Source organism: Drosophila arizonae, chromosome 2, assembly GCF_054131065.1.
Source record: "Drosophila arizonae isolate 15081-1271.41 chromosome 2, UAZ_ARI_1.0, whole genome shotgun sequence".
NCBI lineage: Eukaryota > Metazoa > Arthropoda > Insecta > Diptera > Drosophilidae > Drosophila > Drosophila arizonae.
In genome coordinates, this window is record NC_142922.1 from 18,833,640 (window position 1) to 18,854,049 (window position 20,410).

The 20,410-nt window shown below is 38.1% G+C and overlaps 1 protein-coding gene across 23 annotated transcripts in view; it reads right to left on the reverse strand.

Moving 5' to 3' along the window:
* GluClalpha (glycine receptor alpha 1) overlaps window positions 1-20,410 on the reverse strand; it is a 46,938-nt gene that overhangs the window by 18,081 nt on the left and 8,447 nt on the right. For 11 of the 23 annotated variants that reach the window (XM_089462756.1, XM_089462757.1, XM_089462742.1 and 8 more), the window contains 2 exons: window positions 5,538-5,680; window positions 4,473-4,585 (listed from right to left, as the gene is read on the reverse strand). In XM_089462756.1, coding sequence (XP_089318882.1) covers window positions 4,473-4,585; window positions 5,538-5,599 — 175 coding nt within the window. In that variant the 5' untranslated portion in view covers window positions 5,600-5,680. Of the gene's footprint in view, window positions 1-1,010; window positions 1,079-4,056; window positions 4,125-4,472; window positions 4,586-5,537; window positions 5,681-20,410 lie in introns of those variants that run through there. The other 12 variants (XM_089462745.1, XM_089462739.1, XM_089462755.1 and 9 more) reach the window with 2 other exon arrangements.

Below are 20,410 nucleotides of genomic sequence, written 5' to 3' on the forward strand. Positions count from 1 at the left end.
AGAGATGGAGAATTTGGTAGGTTGATAGTTACAAGATGATTAAAGATTTAAAATGAAAACTAGATTTAAATGTAATTTAGTTAAAATCAAGAAAGTGAGAGAGACATACAAATTGTGTGAGCTAGAAATATTTGAGAGATATATAAAGAGGTAGATAGAGATAGATAACAATATAGATAGAGAGATAGAGAGAGAAAGAGGGAGAGATAGAGATCCAAAAAGACATTTTCTTTATGTTTTGTTTCATTTCATACTACAAAACAAGTTTGTTATTTTACATTTTTGTAGAGCAAACATATATTGAAAATGTAATAAAAAACTTAACGTTACCAATGCAAACTTTAAAAAAATAAAATAACTAAAATTTGTATAATATGCACAATCTAATTACAACGCTAATCAATTCGAATTTATTGTTCAAAACGAGGAACAACAATTTCTTTACAGAATTTTTGTAAAATTTTTTATTTTTCGTATTAATTTTTGTTATTTTTATGAATCAATAAAAGCAAATAATTTGTTGATTGAAAATAAGTTGAAATTAAAAAACATCGATAGTTTTAAAATACCAATATCCGATATATAATATATATATAGCATAATAATTATTATTATTAATAATATTTAATGGTATTTGTGTTATTCTGTTGGTCAATTGCCTGGTCGTAGATAAGACATAACAACTAACGGCAGTTACATAAGGAACGCGCACTGTAACGGGAAGCAAACCTGACATGGACAGTGAGACAGAGAGACAAAGACAAAGAGAGAGTGAGAGAGAGAGAGAGAGGTAGAGAACGAGAGAGCGAGAGACCGGGAGACACTAGAGAATTAGTCAGAGTGAGAGCGAACGTTTCTGAGAGAGGACTATGTTCATAGTTTGTGGCACTCACACAAACACCTATACCTTTGGGCAAGGACAAGGGCAAGGGCAAGGGCTAGGTCTGAGAGTCTGTGGTTCTTAACTACTTTGAATTATTTTTGGATTTTTGAGTTTTGCGCGCACTTACCATGGTTACATCATCGATTTTCGATATACTTCTAACGAATATGTTGACGCGCACGACGGCTGGACCATCTGGAGGGATGATACATATAGATAGACCGTTTTGTACAATGGGTAATAAACAAAATTTAACAACTGGTCAACTGGCAGCGCACCGGCTAGCCATGCAGCTCCCTCTTCAGCTGCTTCTGCTGCTGCTGCTAAATTTGTGATACTAAAAACTTAGCATATCATATATTTAGAATGGCGAGTGAGCTTTGGGCCAGTCTGGTTTCTATATGGTTTCATGTGTTTTAAATTTAGTTTTCGTTGCTGTAATAAAAGTTTATTTTCATTTCTATGCACTGCTTAAAATTAGTTACGGCATTACTTTGCTCTCTTGATATATCTTAGAAATATAAGCTAATTCATATAAAGTTATAGATTGCTGTGATTTGCATATATAATACATAATTGATCCTTAAGTAGTCGTATGTGTATGAATTTCGTGGGAGTGACAATTGCAATGTGACGAAAACCAAAACAATGAACTATAGAGCATGGCGAATGAGACCTGATACGCTATAAAAATGTACTAATTGATGGTCAAATAATTATAGTTTTTTGTTTTTTTTTTTTTTTCTTTCTTTTTTCGTTAGCTTTATTGACTTTAACAAATGACTATTGAGTGGGCCGCAGCATATATTTATGCATATGGATGATACTTTTGTAATTTTAATGATGTCAGTGCTGCGGCAAAAGTCAACATGACAGCTACACACACTGAAACACACACACGACTGGAAATAAAATCCAATTTTGTTGCAATCAAACTGGAAATAAAGCGATGTTGGCTAAGTGGATAGTAAATTTCAAACACACGCACACAATTATAGAGTGGTTTATTTTTTATTGTATAAGCCCCCGAACACACATTTAAATACTTTTTGATGTGGCCAGAGGTGTGTGAGAGACAGATAAATACAGAGAGAGATAGAGAGAGGGAGAGAGAGAGAAAAAGAGCAAAACTTGATTTACATTATAAAAACATTTAACAAAAACACGATTACATGTAGTCCACTTAATTGTAAGCATGATTTTTATGGTGATTACTCGAATTGCTCTTGTATCCATATCATATAAGTATATATATTTCAAATCTGCCAACTCCACAAATATATTTTATGACTAGCCAAAAAAACTATTGTTATTGATATCACTTAATTATTTTCCATATTTTCTACCAAAACTCAAAATTGAATTGTTTGCAATTGACAATGCAATGGAATCGTTTTGCTTAGGATTTACATTGAAGATAGTCCTATCTCTATAAAAATGGTTGTCTGGTATTTACTGTTAATGTATAGACATGACGTCACACTTTCATCTGTCACAACATCTTTGTATTTTAAGTAAATTATCATTGCAAAAAATACTGGACAGCAAATCAGTTCGCTGTGGGAAAACTTTAACCATATAAGAAAAACTAAATTACTTCCAGTATATAGTGTATATATTAGGGATAGCCAAACGGAAAAAATTATATATATTTTTTCATCTCAGTCTACATTATATGCATCATAGACAGATGCTTGTTTGAGGCCCTGAAACATCATTAGATACTGCCACACTATCTTTTTAGAGTTTAAATGTTTGCAGGGCACTCACAAGTGAGTCTGTGTAACTGTGTGTTTATCTGACTGAGTGAGCGTGTGTGTGTGTTAAAAGCCAGCAGAACGAAAATGCTTTGTGCTCAGCCCAGAAGTAGGCAACAGTTTTATGTCCAAATTTTACTTGAAATTGATGACTTATCGATTTGCCAAGGCATCAGGACTTTTCCAGCACTTGGCTCAAGTGTAAAGTTGTGTGCGTGCGTGCGTGTGTGTGTGTGCGTGTTTGTTGTATAAGAGTTAATGCGTTTGCATGTCAAATTGAACTCAAAAGAGGAGAACTTAAAAAGCAAAAACTGCCAGCTATGACTGCAGCTAGTTGAAATAGTAGTAGTAGTAGTAGTAGATAGTTGAGTAGTATATAAGTAAGTAGTATATAAGCAAATAGTTCTCTATATATATATGAATACAGTGGAAAGAACAATGTTACTCTGGCGTAATTGTATCCTTGGCAAAAAACATGAAAGTCAAGAAACAAAAAACACAAACGAAACGAAATCGGAAAATGCAAAAAACGCTTTCTCTAAAATATGCGTGAAACCAAAACTGAAAGATAGAACAAATACATGTAGGTATATGGATATGTAGATATGCATTTTTAGATATGTATGCATACAAGAGTATCAAAATACATGTGCCATAAATGTGGCTTTGCTCTAACAAAACGAATGAAATGAGAAAAAACGAAGGAGAACAGAAAGTGGAACATGAAACAAACGCAAAGAACGCAAATTCCAATAGCCAAAGAACAGCAAACAAAGTTATATATAGGGTTAGAAACAGAGGGAGATTGGGCTAGAGGGGGAGAAGGGTCAGCTAGGTATTTTCAATATGGAATGTCTAAAAGAGATTCAGGGGGTGGGACACAGAGAGACAGACATAGAGAGAGAGAGAGAGAGAGAGAGAGACTGTTATGAATAGATAGAGAAAGTTAGAAACACAACTTCAACGCAAAAATAAACAAAGTGTAAAATCTCTTTTATTTTATTTGAGCTATTGCTTAGCTTAGTATATATGTATATGTGAGTGAGTTGCGTCTATCTATATAGATATGTTTGTTATATATGTGTATGTGTGCGTGTGTGTGTGTGTCTGTGTGAGCAGAGTAGCATAGAGCATTCAGCTGTGTGGTTCTAGTCGCTGTTATTACTACCGAAATCATTTGGTTATGCTTAGTTATGGATGGGGAGTTTCTATAGTGTACTGCATGTCGAATGGTGTGCTTGTTGATGTGAGACAGAGAGAAAGAGAGAGAGAGAGAGAGAGCGAGCGAAATAGGGCGAGATTTCTATTGGGTCTATCGAATTAGATGGCCAAGGGTTTTGTTATCAATTGGTTTTTTTTATTTATTTATTTATTTTTTTTTTTTTTGGATTTGGCTCACTCTAGTATGTGACTTACCATTTTAATATCACTAATCGTCATTATACTGCGTACGAATAGATTGATTCTGACTATGGCGGGACCATCTGGCATAGAGTTTGGTTGGTTTAAATTGTGAGTTTTTCTTAATATCGTTTCAAATGCAATATTATTATGTAGCTAAACTAATGATTAGGTCACCGTAAGGTCTCTCTAAACTAATTTAGCTCTTATTTTTTTTTTTTATGTTTTTTGTTATAAGTACTTAACAGAGACTTAGAAATATACAATAGTTATATAATAATACCAATTCTTGTTAGCATTTTTAGCTGTAGTTTAAATTTAAAAAATGATAAATTAATTTGTAAAATGATAAAGACTTTAGTTTTAGTAGAAACTATCATAGAGGAACAGTATGTCTTGTTATACAGTGGTTGGTAAAAGTATATGCTCACCTGTGCCATTTATTCCCGATGGTCGAATTCTGGCATCGTATTTGCCTGCACCTAAAATTTGATCTAAGACTTTTTTCTCCTTTTCTCGGAAATTTATTTTGGCATTATTTGCTCTGAAATCAGGATATGGATAGGTACGCACGTATAACTTTAATTTTGATTTGCTTTTCAATTGATTCAATATTATTATTATATTTTTTTTTTTTTTTTTGGGGTTTGTGTACAAATTGTTTTTTATTTTAGGCAATTATTTGAAGTAGTTTTGAAAAAGATGCTGAACAAATTTGTTGTAATAATTTCCTTAGTATAGAATTGCATAAAAAATATATTCGCATAATAATTTACAGCAGTGAGACTTGGCTGAAATTTGTTCGGCTTTTTGATCTGGCTTTTATATACAAATTGAGTGTCGTGTGTTCGATTGTGGAATCAGAATTGGCGTCTGCATTATACACTGTCGCACTTATCAGAAGCCTCGACAAAGCCCAGCCACAAAAGGTGCGCTGGCCGGCTCTGTCCTCGGCTTGAGCGTAAATAATTCCAAAATTTATGCTCCGACAAAAATTACATGAAAATTAATTACATTTTAATGATGATGTTTGTTAGAGGAGTGAAAGTGTTTAAATGCATAAAAACATGTTATGGTAATGCGGGCGTTGCTGGGATGGGTGTAAAGAGGCGGCAGAGGCGAGGCGAGGCGGGGCGAATAAGCGAACTACAACTGACTAAAGCACTACTTGAAATTTATGTATATATCATGTATCTCATAGGCGACACACACTCTAGATGTGTGTGCCATGTGTATGGATGCTTATACGGCATATGCATTACGGCCTCTTTGGGCCATGGGCGTGGCCATCTGGAAAATTAACGGCATTTGTATGCAAATGACCCGCTTGGAGCGGCACTCACAAACACTCGAGTGCAACATGAAGTCAAAAATCAAAAACAACAAAATTAAAGCGTGAATGAAAATAACAGAGAACAAAAGTGAGAACATAAAGAGGCATACTTTTAGCATCTACTGTGTGTGATGCATGTTCGCTAAGGAAGACGTCTACTTACAGGGAAGCGCTGCACAGGCTGGTAAAGTAGAAGATCGCCCAGAAGTAGTGTCCGGTGCCCATGGCTAGGCACAAGCTCAATGCCCAGATGTCTAAGCCGATGCCAAATAGCTGGATGAGCCGCTGCTTAAGGCTGTTAACGGACTGCAAGAGAAAACGGTAATTGTTAAAATTAACTTGCATTTATTCAGTCATCATTATTTGTCTTAGCCTAATGCGCCAGAAGCGAATTATTTGAATATCTGCTCAAGACATCTTAATGTTAATTCGTATAAATTGAATCTGCACCTGACCTTCTCATGCACACTCAAATTTAATTTCCCAAATGTTAAATTCCACACCTTGACTCACACACACACACACACGCACACACACAGTTGGGGACGTTTTTACTCGATGCGTGTGAAATTTAATTCAAAATCAAATTGAACCAATTAACTTTGGAAGAGAATTCCTACAGAGAAGCACAAACTTGTGCATGTAACTATTTATATGTGTATATGTATATGTATTTGTGTATATGTATGATTGCCTTAAATTCAATTATTTCTATTCGAACTTCGTCTTTTTGAAATGGTCAGCTATCATTTAAGCTTGTGCATGGAAGGTATGTGTATTTGTGTGTGGGTGTCTGTCTGTGTGTGTGTGTATGTGTGTGCAATTGGATATTGAAATTTATTAGACAATGTCCGAAGATATTGCTGGGAATGTTTATGTGACAAATGAGACTAAATAGAGATGACAAATCAAGAGAAGCCGAGTGCAGAAAATGGGCAATGAAAATTCGTTATATTTTATAATATTATTTAGTACAATATTATTTAGTGAGAAAAGTTCTGGGAAACAAATATAATTTACAGATTGCCCATACGGCAACAAAGGCAATCATAATCATTCAAGACTTCACGGATCACATTTACATGTATATATGTATATGTACACTCGCTGGATTGAACGATGCCCAATTGTAGACTAGATTAAAAAGCTGTATGCAAATTGTTATTGGTGGTGAGACCCATAAAAAATCATTACGAGCCGGACAATTAAAACAATGCCGCTGACCGAGAATGGGCAGCGAGTTCCTGCTGGGAGCGAAGCCGAAGCTAGGATCGGAAAGCTGAAGCCATGGCCAGAGTGTGGTCCAATACAACTGTGAATATTGCAATCGAATTAATCCCTTTATAAGCATTTTTGTGCACTCCATTGGGCCACGTCAGTGCCGACGTGCTGTGAATGCCGATAAGTGCGTGTGCGGCTGCCACGCCCCTTGCGGAATGCGGCTTTTATGCATATCAGCAGTGAAGCACTCAGGGGCAGTGGGCATTGGGCATTGGGCAGTGGGCAGTGAGTAGCGAACAGCGGGCCAGGACATCACCAGGCAGGACAACAATTGCAATGGTGTTGGCCATGACCAAGTCGTTCGGAATTGAATGTGTTGTGTTTGATGGGAATGCAGTGGTGTGCTTCCCTTGCTGTGTGTGTTTGTGTGTGTGTGGCTGCTGTGCAACCAAATAATCAATTTAACGCAATCGGCATGAGAAAGGCAACAGGCTGGCCAGGATTCGCATTGTGTTAATTTGCTGCTGTGCCTGCAATTTCGTGCCATAAATACACAAAGTTGCTGTCGCTCCTGTTGTTGTTGTTGTTGCGGCTGCTTTTGCTCGTGCTGTTGTCATTCTTGTTGTTTTAGCTATTGCATTGCAGGCCTCGTCTGGCCATGGCAGCCCTGCTGACTGTTTTTCAGCTGATACTGAAACAGCAGCAACAGCAGCAACAGCAGCGAGCGACTAACACATGCTAAATCATGCGCACACCTATCGAGCCTTCGAAGCTAGAGATAGAGAGGAGCGCGAGTCGTGCGTGACACGAGTGACATAGTATTCATGAATCGTATTATAGAGGAACTGTATATTTTGCTTTGGGATAAGGCTGGCAATAACAAGAAATTATTTTTGTAAAGTTCAAATGGCGTGACACGAATGAGCCGATAGCTTTTGAGCTGAGAAGCATCTCAGCTTAAGACTATATAATAAATATTTTAGATTTGAAATTTAAGCACAATATGAGACGAGAAGTTTTGAGAAATATACAGAGCTTCTTAAGTTTTAAACCTTCCAAACCATAAATGCCAAATTAGTATTTAGCATGATCTAGCTATATATAGATAGATCTAGGACTTGACATGTCAAATCTAATATACTTTAAGACGTTAAACGATATGTATATAGTGGTCGTTATATATTGATTATATACTTGTACATCATGTTATATATAATTCAATTTGATGTGACTTGACATGACTTAGAGATGACTTCGCAGCGATAGGACCTGAGAAGACGTGACGAAACAGAATTTGAGTAAAAGTTCATGCAATTCACTCCCATCTCTGATGTTCATTCCACGGGTGGTCCACGTTTTTGGCCCGCTGTCAAAGAAAGTTAACAATGTGACGGAGCAACTGCAGCTGCGACTGCGACTGCAACTGCAACGGCAACGGCGACTGCCAAATGCCCCACATTTGCCGTTTGCCAAGCAGCTGGCGCCACCGCAGCGTCTCACACCCGCCCAGCACACACACAGACACACACATACACAGTTAACCACACCCACAGCCCCTTCTCACAGTTCATGGGCTGCTCATCGTTCTTCTGGCTGTGGTGTAAATGGGTTTACTTTTATTTCATTTGTTTGTTGCTCTTGTTGTTGTTGTTGTTGCCGTTGTTGTTGCCAAGTCGACACACTTTTGCGCACAGTTTTTACTACACTTTTGTCTGCCTCCCTCGGCCCCATCCCCATCCCCCAAGCTCCAGCCTCTCGCTTGGGCTTGGGCAGGACTCACTGCGTCTCAGTTTCAGTTCCATGCCGCCTTTTTTTTTTCTTTTTTGCATGTCGCTTGTCACAGCGATTGTTGTTGTTGTTGTTGTTGCTCCTGCTACTGCTGTTGCTGCTGCTCTTGGCTATAAGTTGAATGAACGCCCAGCACAAAAGGCTCTGTGGACAATATTAATGGGCAGCAAAAAGATATATAGAGTTGGGTCTTACATGGATGGACAGTCAATGGGTTCACAGCAGGGTTGCCAATTGCTGCTGGTCCGTTTACATTATCTATTTATAGAAATGAAATTGCTTCTAAATTTAAGTGAATTGTTGTGAATTATTTGCCTGTTTGCTGCAGAAGCCACTCGCCTGAGCTCTGAGCAGAGGTAGATAATTTAATGAGGCTATTTAGCATAGCAGTTCATTATGTTACAGAGAGAGAGAGGGAGTGAGAGAGAGAAAAATGGAGCAATTATGTAAGCAGAGGTTGCAATTATGCTGTGCTAATCTGATTAATCGGAGCTAGGATTATAAGGTATATCATATAGCTGGTAAGGTTACCATAGATTAAACAAGTTTCTCTATGAAAATCTCTCACTTTTCAAGATGAATTGGTATGAGCTTCACAGAAATGTAATTCTCAGAATTCTCTAATATATAATTCTCAAGAAAGAGGAAATGGAATAGCTGATATTAGCTTCGTATGATGCATGTATTGAAAAGACTTAGCAATTACGAACTTCTACTTTAATCAGAGTTATAAAATATAATTCTTTTATGCGAAATATATTTTGTTTTTATACCAAGAGACCTTTGAGCAGTTATACTTTGATTCTCGCTAAAACCTTGAAGCGCTTTTTAGCACTGCACGTAAGCGTTTCGAGACTCTAACAGTTGATGGCCCGAGCATAATTCCTGGTCACAGCCGAAGGACTTTATGAAAGCAAGAGAAATGATTTTGCTTGCTAAGCTAAAATACTGAGCCAGCAATGAGGAAGTGCTGCATATGGCTTAGGGCATTATTCCGGCAATAATTTCGCAAATGCTGGAACATCAGGGCATTCTGCTTTGGTCTACCCTTTTCCGGTTTATTTTCGGAGCCTTAAAGAAGAGCGAAGGGCAGGGAGTGGGGCGGGGAGGGAGGCGTTGGGCTTAAGGCGTCAGCAGAAGGCAGCTCTGATTTCGTGCAGCGTTTCGCAACACTGCCAAATAGCAGCATGTCGAGCGTGTTGAGCTTGCACACGCACACACTACACACTACACATACACACACATACACTTCAACATTCGTACAGCTGCAAATGTGTGAGTGTGTGTGTGTAGGCGTCTGTATATAAGTATTTATTTACTTTTTTTTTCATTTTATGCCGCTCAGCGGCGCTTGTAGCTCGTTATGTTGATTGGATTTTGTGCCGCCCGCTTGTATAACGGCGCGAAAGTAGTCCACACACACATAGATAAATGCACACGCACACACACACACAGCGCGCTCACGCACACTATTGAGGCACTTGCGTTGCTGGCAACGGAATAAAGTCAAGTATTGCGTTTATGTGTTACTCTCTCTATCTCTCTCTCTTTTTCTCTCCTTCTCTCTCTATTGCTGTGCCTGCATGCAACTGCGGCTGTGTGCGTGCCATAAAGCTGGATTCATTTGCCTCGCCTGTCTCTTTATGTATGCAAAAAATTTGACACTCTCGTTTTCGCAGCATTCTGTTCTGTTTTGTGTTTTTTTTATGATTTTCGCATCCATTTTTTGCCTTGCTAAATTGTAAGTAAGTGGGCTTAGTAGCATTTTGCAGTTTAGTTGTGTGCGTGTGCGCGTGTGTGTGTGTGTGTATGAGATATTGTGGCGCAAGGATTTGCATAAAGCCCACCTCAGCCGCAGACTTAACTTTAACATTTATCCCGGCTGCCATTTAATAAACATTTCCAATTGCCAGTCAACAACAAATGAAATTCGCTGTGTGCGTCTCCACTCGTGCAGGAAGTGGAATAAGTGCAGTAAAGAGTTCGCGTCGCGGTAAAGGTCAAAGTGCATTGCAGGAAATGAGTAGAAATGAAATTCACGGAGTAAACTTTACTCTGACGCTCTTTGGCATTTGAAATGTTGTGAAAGTTCTCAGTGCTTTTATCAAAGGAATTCCAGAAAATAAATTTCAAATGCCAAACCAGAATCAGATTGATAGCTTTGGTGAAAATATGCCGGCTAAAATTATATTAGAATATATGAGATAAGTAATTTTCCATCCGACGTTTCTATGCCAATTAATAATCAAATATAATTTGCTTTAAATTTGTTTTTAGATATTTTCACCCTAGCTAAGCCAAGCACAATGCAAATGCGATTAATCAGGCTCAAGAAGTTTGTTAGTTCAATGGAAATCTGATTTAAGACATTTTGTCTTGTAATTAATTCATTAGCTGCAGTTGCTGACCTTTTCCTGAAGCAATTTTTCTTCTTTAGAGAGAATTCTGTCCAAACACACATAAGCACGAATATAATAGTATTCTTGATGTTGTCGTTGTTGTAGTTTGTCAAAGCCACACAGCATAGGCCGTAGGTCATCGCGTAGCGCTGTTTCCAGGCTCTTAATTAATTGAAATGTCAATACATTGCCTACGTTGAGGCGAAAATTTTAATGAAACGGACGACCGGGCACCCGAGGGATGCGAGAGCCCAAATAATGAAGAGCTATTATTAGACACAAAAAGCAAAATCATCTATCATGGCGTGTGTGCTTGTGAAACGAGAGAGAGAGAGAGAGAGAGAAAGAGGGAGGCAGAGCATGCTATTTTTAGAGACAACCGAAACGAATCTCAACCTTAGCTCAAAATTAGCTCACATGAAAATGGAAGCTGGCCAGCATATCCACAAAATACACTGACAGAATTTATGACCCATCGACACGGATAACAAATTGCCAGCCTGTTACTTTACCTAGTTGGCGTCTGTCCTGTTGGGTCAATAAACTAAACTAGCCCCCAAAGGCTGGCCGATAAAAATTATACTCATTTAGCCAGCCATAGAGCAAAGGAGTCGCGTGATAAGCGCGATAACCAGGCGCTCGCATGTTCGTCCGGCGAGTCCTGTGTGTTTACAAACAGGATCTGGTCATGCTTCTAACCCCAAAAATGGACACGGTGCGTGCCAAAAGCATATACACAGACTTATATATGTATATGCACACACACACACACAGAGAGAGAGAGAGAGCCTCGACACATCTACTATATCAGAAATTTCGAACGCTCTGCCGCCATTTAATGGCTGTCAAGATAAGCAGTCAGTGTACCGGACTCGGAGGCCAAATAAATAATTGCCTTAAATTGTGTGACAGTGCTTTAGTGTTGGCTAATGCCAACATTTATTGTCCAACTGTACGAGAAAAGTGCATTTCATTGTGTATCGCAAAAACACATCTATTGTACAATAGTTGTAATTGCATAAAAGGTGGGCTATTATGCTTAAATGTAAATGTAAATGTATATCAACTAGTTTTTATATTTATGCATTTACATTCCGAGTGCTTGGCACTCCATTAAAGACATTCCTCAGATTTGAGATTGAATCAATTTCTAAAAAATATAATATATATACATATACATGCCTATTGAACTTATATTATATTTCTAAGTATTGTTTAAAACTTATTTCAATATCCAGCGTTGCAAAAATGTAAATATTAAGCAAACATAATAATTTTTATTAATAATATTTTTTTTTTTTTTATAAAATGCAAGCTTCAATTGAAATTTATTTTTCTGCCTTCTAGCTAATTTATTGAACTTTATTATTATCTTTTATAAGAAATACAAAATATATATATATATGCATATGTTTTTATATTTCTACAAAGTAATTGTTTTATTAGTTTTTTTCTTATTTTTTATTTTTGTATTTTTTTTTTTTTTTTTTGGTTTTTTTTTTTCTTTTACAATAGAATAGCATTTTATGGTTTTAAAATCAATATTACAATTTTTTGCACAATTATATTTCTTTTTTAATATTTTTATTTACATAGTAATAAAGTAAATATATTTTCAATGTATATTTACTCTTCCTTTGATATATTTTTTTATGCACATAATATTTTATTTATTTTTCGTCACATTATTCTTATTTAACATCATGCGCGTATTTTTTGCCCGCAATATTCATACAGCCGATTCATTTGCCTGAAATGCTTTCAATAAATTCCATCGAGCCATGTCGTTTTATCGATAAATGTGTGTGCGTGTGCGTGTGTGCGTGTTTACGCGCTTGTGTATTTAAGCTAGTGGCACAATAATATTGCATGCATTTTTCCCGGTAAATGCATCATTGAGCTGCTGTAAGCTTATTTGCTGCAAGCAAAATTGAAATTCATGCATATATACCAGAAGAAAAACGTTTTCATGGAAAAAGCGAGGCCAACTACGTTTGAAAGTCGCGTGCTTACAGTGCCCGCCATAGCTATGTGTCCACGGAAACTGTTGTCTTGTTTTTAGGGTTTTAGTAAATCGCGGTTTTCCTTTTCCTTATTTAATGCGGTTTTTTCTTTTTTTAAATACATATATATTTTTTTATGTATATATCGTTTGCTGTTGACTTAACGTGCTATTGACTTGCATATTTGGCCAGGTGGCCCGGTCTCCGTTCCATTTGTGTAATTAATAATCCACAGGCGATGGGCACGAAAAAGTTGTGATGGCTTTTGGCCTGTTTCCCCAGGCAAAGCATCCGCATTCATTGTTTTTGCCTTGTCAAGTTGTGCGACCCGCTTAAATGATTAATGAAGCTAAAAATGTCAACATTTTCTTGATGTACTTTTTTGTTTTTGTGTTTTGTTTCGTCCGCTCTGAAGAGAGTTTCGCCTTTAAGTTAACGTACCTGTCAGCCAGCCAGGCAGTCCGTCAGCCATTTGGTCATTTAGTCATTTGCTGCAGCTGCCCGTCAATTATTCATTAATCAAGGTTAAACACATTAAAGTTAATATTAATTTGCTATGCCAATTAATTAGCGCAAGTGTTGCGTTCAACCTCCAGCGGAAGCTGCAACAAATTTCAATTTGCAGCTGCGCTCGAAAGTTGGCCCGTAAACAAAGTGGTAAAATGCATTGGGTAATGGTACACGTTGCCACATTGAAGCAAAGCGTTTGCAATAAGCTGCTGCCACAGGGCCATAAAACAAACGCGCGTCCCACACGAACGCCAGGCGAGGCAAAACGACCGGAAACAAGAGTGGGAGCACGAGCAGGAGCAGCAGCTGTGGCAGCAGGAGCCAGAACGCGAGCACAAACATGAGCAGGAGCCGGTCAATTTGACCAGCACGGCGCTGAGTGCAAGTTGCAATAGTGTCAATTGACAATGAAAGCCAAAATGCGATGCGAAGACCCCAGCAGACAGCCCTGCCCAGCCTAGCCAGGACAAGTCAGTCAGCCAGCGAGTCAGCGAGTCTGCGATTCAGCTCGATTCTCGCCATAAAATCCTGTCCATTGAGTTGGCTCTATGTTAACGATTTGCCCATTTGCCGTAGCACTTGGCTGTGCCACCTTTTATTTTGTGTCCAGGGCAGGGCCCTGAGAGCTAGCTGGCAGCGTGGGGTGGGGGGTCGTATGAGCAATGCTAGCCATTTGGCTAGCTGTTCAACTTTGTTGAGCAACTCGGGCTCTGCCGCATTTTTGGCCATGCCGCAGCTCCCGATGGAGCGTTCAATCTTCAGCTTTAGCTAGCTGCCAGAGCAACTTAATTGAAATGCTGCATTTGTTTTCGACAACTTTTCCTGTCCGGCAACACCAACAACAGCAACAACAATAACTGTAATGCTCCAAGTTGGCTTTAACTGTAGTTAAAGTTGTTTTATACAATTCGCAGCAGCCATTGAGCTGATTGCTAAGAGCCGAAACGTGCCCTCGATTAATAAACCAAAGACAATCTATTTACTCACAAATTAATAATACATTTATTAATCAATTTGGTGCATATGAATATCCCAAATGAATCGAATAAATTCACAAATACACAATTCGTATGTGCAATGCATATTCTATAAGAAATTCAATGAACTTTGAGATGTGAGAACTAAATAAATTTAGAGCACTGGAGATCAGAGAAACTAATCTAAGCAACGATTATAACCGATTTTTCTGGGAATCTCTAATTGTCATGTTGCATCTAAATATATTCCCGCAACACATTTAAATTAAATAATTGCTTGCAATTGTAGAAGCCACTTAACACAAATAAAATGAAATTGTAAATAAATACGGCAATAATTATCTGGACATCGCATATCAAGTGCAATTAATGCATTTAAATTGCCTAAATTAGCCCATTGTGACTATCCCTCTCTCTCTCTTACTCGCCCACTCTCTCCCTCTCCCCCTCTCAGCTGCTCTCCTTTACGTTCTTTCGTTTCCCGCTTTAGCTGTGCTTTAAATTCGATACAACATAAACAACACGGCGCCAACTGTAGTCAAAGTTTGCTCACGTTCCATGTCCACATGCAGCTGAGTGCGCCCATCCCGTTGGTATTCCCATTTCTATGCCAGCGACCAGTACACCAACCACTTCCAATCGTACCCTTCGAGTTTTGGCTTTGTTCGCTTGCCCGTAACCAGAAAATGACAAAAGCCATGTCAACAGCATCTGCAAGGGCTCGAGTCGAGTCGAGTCGAGTCGAGTCGACTCGCATGGAGTGTGGGCAGTCAAGGAGGTTAAGACAATGCCTTGTCTGTTACCACAACTAGTTTAGATCCATGTGTGTGTGTGTGTGTGTCTGGGTGTGTGCGTGGTCTGCCAGGCTGTCCGCATCCGTGTCGCTTTTGACCAAAGTCTTGGCTTAAGCTTCTCTCTGTAGGACACTAGACCATTTCTGGTTACGTTTCAAGCAGCAGACAATGGACCGATAATTTATTCATATTTGGCAACAAAAGTGCCACACTCATCTGCGTGTGAGTGTGTGCTTGCCTGAATTTTTAAATAACTATAAATTTCTAAATTTACACAAGAGACCTCACACCAGGCGAACTACAAACTGAAGACACATTGCATTTGCGATAAGCCACAAAAATCTGCTCGTGCCAAACAATGGAAAATTTTAATGAATATTTTGCGGACACACAGAGTGTTGTTAATTGCCACATAAATTTGCTGGACACACCACTACACACACACACACACACAAATGAAAGTATATACAGTGCATACATACATGTGTCATATATTTTTATATAGAGCGCTCTTCACTCAATTTGTTTAATATTTATGTATATCTATTTGCATAATGAATGTAATCAGAAACGTTGTTCTTGTTGCTGTCGTCGCAAGTTTTAAAGGTCAGCTCTAATGTGCATTCATTTTTAACAGCACACGAACTATATATATACATACATATATATAGTCGAGTCGACCGAGCTACTTTATTTAATAGACCTTCAGCATATAGACGCATTGAAATTAGACTCATTTGCATGCTAAAAACTTTGGCATTTATGAAAGTTTCATTTGAATATAATGAGATCATAAAAGAAATTTTTCAAACCTTGCTGGAGCATGCTTCTCAAACATAATTGTAATAAAATAAAAAATATTTTTACTACTACTATAACGAGTTTTAATGTAAACACTGTTGACTCGGCAGTGCATAAAAGATGAAAGCATTGAAAGTAAGACTAAATTAAATTAAATAAATAATGTTCGAGATGATTAAAAAAAAAAATAATTTGAAATATGTAGCATTTAATTCCATTATACTGAATATTAAAAATACTGTTAAGAAAAAAATAAAAAATTAATAAACAAAAAATATTAATATAAATAATAAAGAATAAACTCGGCAGTGCATAAAAAATGTGAGCATTGAAAGTAAGACTAAATTAAATTAAATTAAATATTGTTCGAGATGATTAAAAAAGTATATATTATGAAATACGGACCATTAAATTGCATTATACTGAATATTAATAAAACTGTTAAAAAAAAAAAAACAAAAAAAAAAAATATTAAAAAAAAATTATAATAATAATAAATAATAAACATGACCAAATATGAAATCAAAGTTTAATACCTTTTATATGAAACGATAATACGAATTTTATTTAATTTTATTTTTATTATTATTATTATTATTTTTTATTTTTGTTCACACTGGCATGTAAGTGAATGAAATTTATTATTCATTACAAAAATATTTTATTGTATACACACGCGCAATCATATTGCGCTACAAATATTTTAATATACATAGTATAAACACATCGTGATGAGATACACAAATAATATTTTGTTGGTATATACCAAAATTTGTTTTAATATATATTATTTTAAAATTTCTCAAAATTCAATTGCCGCATCACACTTTAAATTCTATCAGTATTCCGCTTGAATACTTTTCGTATCAACTGTGACATCCTGCCACAGCTCGAAAGACAATTCAAAAGAAAATGAGCCCAACATTGTTTTCTGGACCGTTCATTGACCATCATTCAATCAATCAGGCATTCAGTGAAATGTGTATGAGAAACAAAAGCGAAATGTTTCAAGTGCTCATGAATTACTGCAGCGAGCATTAACATGTTTTTCAATAATAACAATTTGCTGTTAATTGTTCACGATCATTGAATAGGCCATCTCATTCATGTGCTGCACATTATAAATTTGCAATTGTCGAATTGCACAGCTATAATGCCGTCAATTAATTGGCATTCGATGTGCCTTATAGATAAATATCATTAAATCGAGTGTGTTTGCTTGGGTCGAAGGTGGAATATGCGATGTGGGATGCGGGATGTGGGCCATGGCGGGGTGCGGTCGGGATTGCATAACGCATACGCCGCGTATGCCGCACGCTGAAATGCCGATGCTGTTGCCGATTGTAGTTGTTGCCGCTCTTGTCGTCGACTGTGCGGCTTGGGTTTTGGCATTAGTGCCAAGAAATTTTGTGGAGGAACGTGCCAACTAATTGCGGCTGCATAACTTGTTGCGCTTCACCTAACCGAGCCGCCAGCGCCTCGCCGCTGCGACTCAGCAATGCCAGCAAACAAACACCACATGTGTGTACCATATGGGTATGTGTGTGTATGGGTATGTGCGTGTGTGTGTGCATATATCTGCTTGCCGCAGACAGATTGTGGGACAGCGGCTGTCGCTTGTCTAAGAACTACAGCCCACAGCAACAACGAAAACACAAGGCCAGCGGGCGAATTGCATTAGCTACAGTGCACTCATACGTATATATATATATCTGTGTGTGTGTGTGTGTGGGTGGTCGTGTTTCTGCCACGCCCACGCTAAAAGCCGAAGGCCATATCGCTTGCTGTCTGTTTACCATAAACAAAGTCAAAGTGTCTTTGGCAAGCAGCTTGACAGGCATTTTTGTTTGATTTGCCAGCAAACGCTCGGCGAACCTTCGTGGCTAATTAAATAAATTGCTAGCCTGGAAGCCACGACATCCGCATACCCTATCTGCAATTAATTGCTCGCTCTGCCCTGCAGCCTGAGCCATTTGGCAGCTCTAAATGCAATTTGATCTGCCCGGCAGTCAGCTTGAGCGCGGCTAAGTGAACTGCCAATCAGCCAAGTGCATAATTAAAATGAGAAAATATTACTTTTACAGCCAAGAAACCTTACCGACTGGCGCATACCCAGCAAAGGTCAGAATTAAAATGCAAAAAAAAAAAAAAAACAAGAAATTGATATGTTGAGTTGGCGTGAAAGGCGTAAAAGATTCTATAGTATTTAGTATATAATAATGTACAATATATGTGTTTTTGATGAGGACAAAGCTTTTTCTTCAGCTAATAGATTGATAAAAAAAAAATATATATATATAAATATAAATATATAAAATATAAATAAAATATAAAATATAAATATAAAATATAATATATAAATATAAATATATAAATATAAAATATAATATATATTCAGTTTACCATTAATTGCTTGTAATTCTTCTCTCTTAAGCCTAGGGTTTTGCTTGATCATTAAAAGTATAGAAATGAACTGAACTGAAATGAACATGAAGCTTAAGTGCTTGGAATGTTGTCCAGCAACATCATCGACAACAGCAACAACAACAACAATGACAGTATGTTGCATAAGTCAGTGAACCGCAAATTGAGAGCAGAAGCAGCAGCAGGAGCTCAGAGCCCGAGCAGGCTGTGGCCGCTGACTGGCTAAGAGCTTAATAAAATTATGTGACGATGATTGCTGCTCGAGCATGCCAAAGAGTGAAAGGTTGTGAAATTACAGCAGGTCGTGCCGGAGAGGGAAGGGGAGGGGGGTGTGCAGTAAAGGATGACGAAGGGGATGAACTTCAATGGCTTGTCCAGCAGCGGATGTGGATCGTTGGCCGCCTGCAAAATGGCCGCCTCGCCAGCTGCTTCCGCTGTAGCAGATGCAGCTGCTGCCGCTGCTGCAGCCGAAGCTGCCACTTGAAAAACGCATTAATGGTGCAGTTTTTTGTGCCATTTGTATGCGTATTATATATGTGTATAACATATATATATATATATGTGTAAGTGCACACATATAAACTTATGGCCATACATATGCACTTGTATGGCTGCCCTATATGCATGCCAGAGTGGTTTGTTGATTGCATGTTAAAAGGCTGCCGCTGCCTTGCGTCTGCCTTGCTGCTGATGCTGCTGCTGCTGCTGCTGCTGCTGCTGCTGCTGCTGTTGCTGCCAGCTTCGGCTGCATCGTCTGCCATGAAATTTAATTAAAAACTTGTGTGCCATGAAATTACATTTCGACGTGCGTACGAATCTCTCTCTCTCTCTTTCTCACTCTGTGTCTCTTTCTCTGTGTGTGTGTGTGTGTGGTTGAGTGTGCCAGCAGCAGCATCTGGAGCACGTGCAGCGCCCAAAGGTAGGCAACGCACAAAGGCAACTGCTTGATTTTTATATTACAGAAAAAGAGGATTCAGCAGAGGTGGAAACAAAATAGGGAACTCGTCCAAGTGCTGCCAGCAGCCATTGGGATATGGAAATGGCCGTCTTCCTGTGCACATCATTGCAATTGGCGCTGCGCACATTGCAGCTATCATGATCCACTCGATGCTCCACTTCTGGGCACCGGGCTCTGCACAGGAAATGGTCAGGACATCGAGCAGCCTGACTGCCAAGGCCGTAAGTATAACAATGAGGCATATTAATATATAAACATATAATTGGTTGCTGGAACGCATAAAGAGTAAAAAAGGATTTCAACTGATTGAGATTACATATAGGAGTTAAATATGCCGGAAACTTCCCAAACTTTATCCCAGAACTTAAAGACGGTGCTACATAAGATTTCATATTAGTTCGATAGAATGCATATTCATAATAGACTAACAGTATAATCATAATTTATTCTTGAATATTAGTCAATTAGAATAATAATAATAATAATAATTTTTTAAAATAACAATTTAGTAAAATATTTATAAATATATCATGAGCAGACATGGGCCTCCAAAATGTTCCCAAAATATGTGCGTCAGCTCAGAAAATATTCACCAAACCCAATTTTTGTTTAATAAAACATTTCCCACTTCGTTCGTTTCTGGCAACAGTGAGTCGTAAATTGCGCTCGATGCAAATTAAGCTCAAATATTTATGGGGAGTCGGTGCTAATCCAATTGCTGGACGCCAATTATGCTAAGCTTGACGTTCTCGGCTCATAACCCTTTTATGAAAGCGCATTATGAATGCAAATCTGGCTGGGGGAAGGGCAGCAATCAAATTGCAGCACCTCGCTTCCCTTTGTGTGCCGTATTTGTATTTGTTGCTGTTGTTGTTGTTGTTGTGATTGTTGGTGGTACCATTTGTTATTCAAAAATCAGGCTGGACTGTGTGAGCACTGAGCGCTGGACGCAGTTAGAGAATTTTTCAATTAAGCATTGCACATACGCCGTGTGGCACAAAGACAGCAACAGCTGCCTGCCACTGGAATCCGCTTAAAACTTATTCAATTAAACTTGCAGGCGAAGCAAACGCCAACAGACGACAAATTCGAGTCGTAAAAATGCAAAGTAAACGGTATTCAGCCATGGCTATAAAGCGAGCTGGCTCTATTACTTTAGCA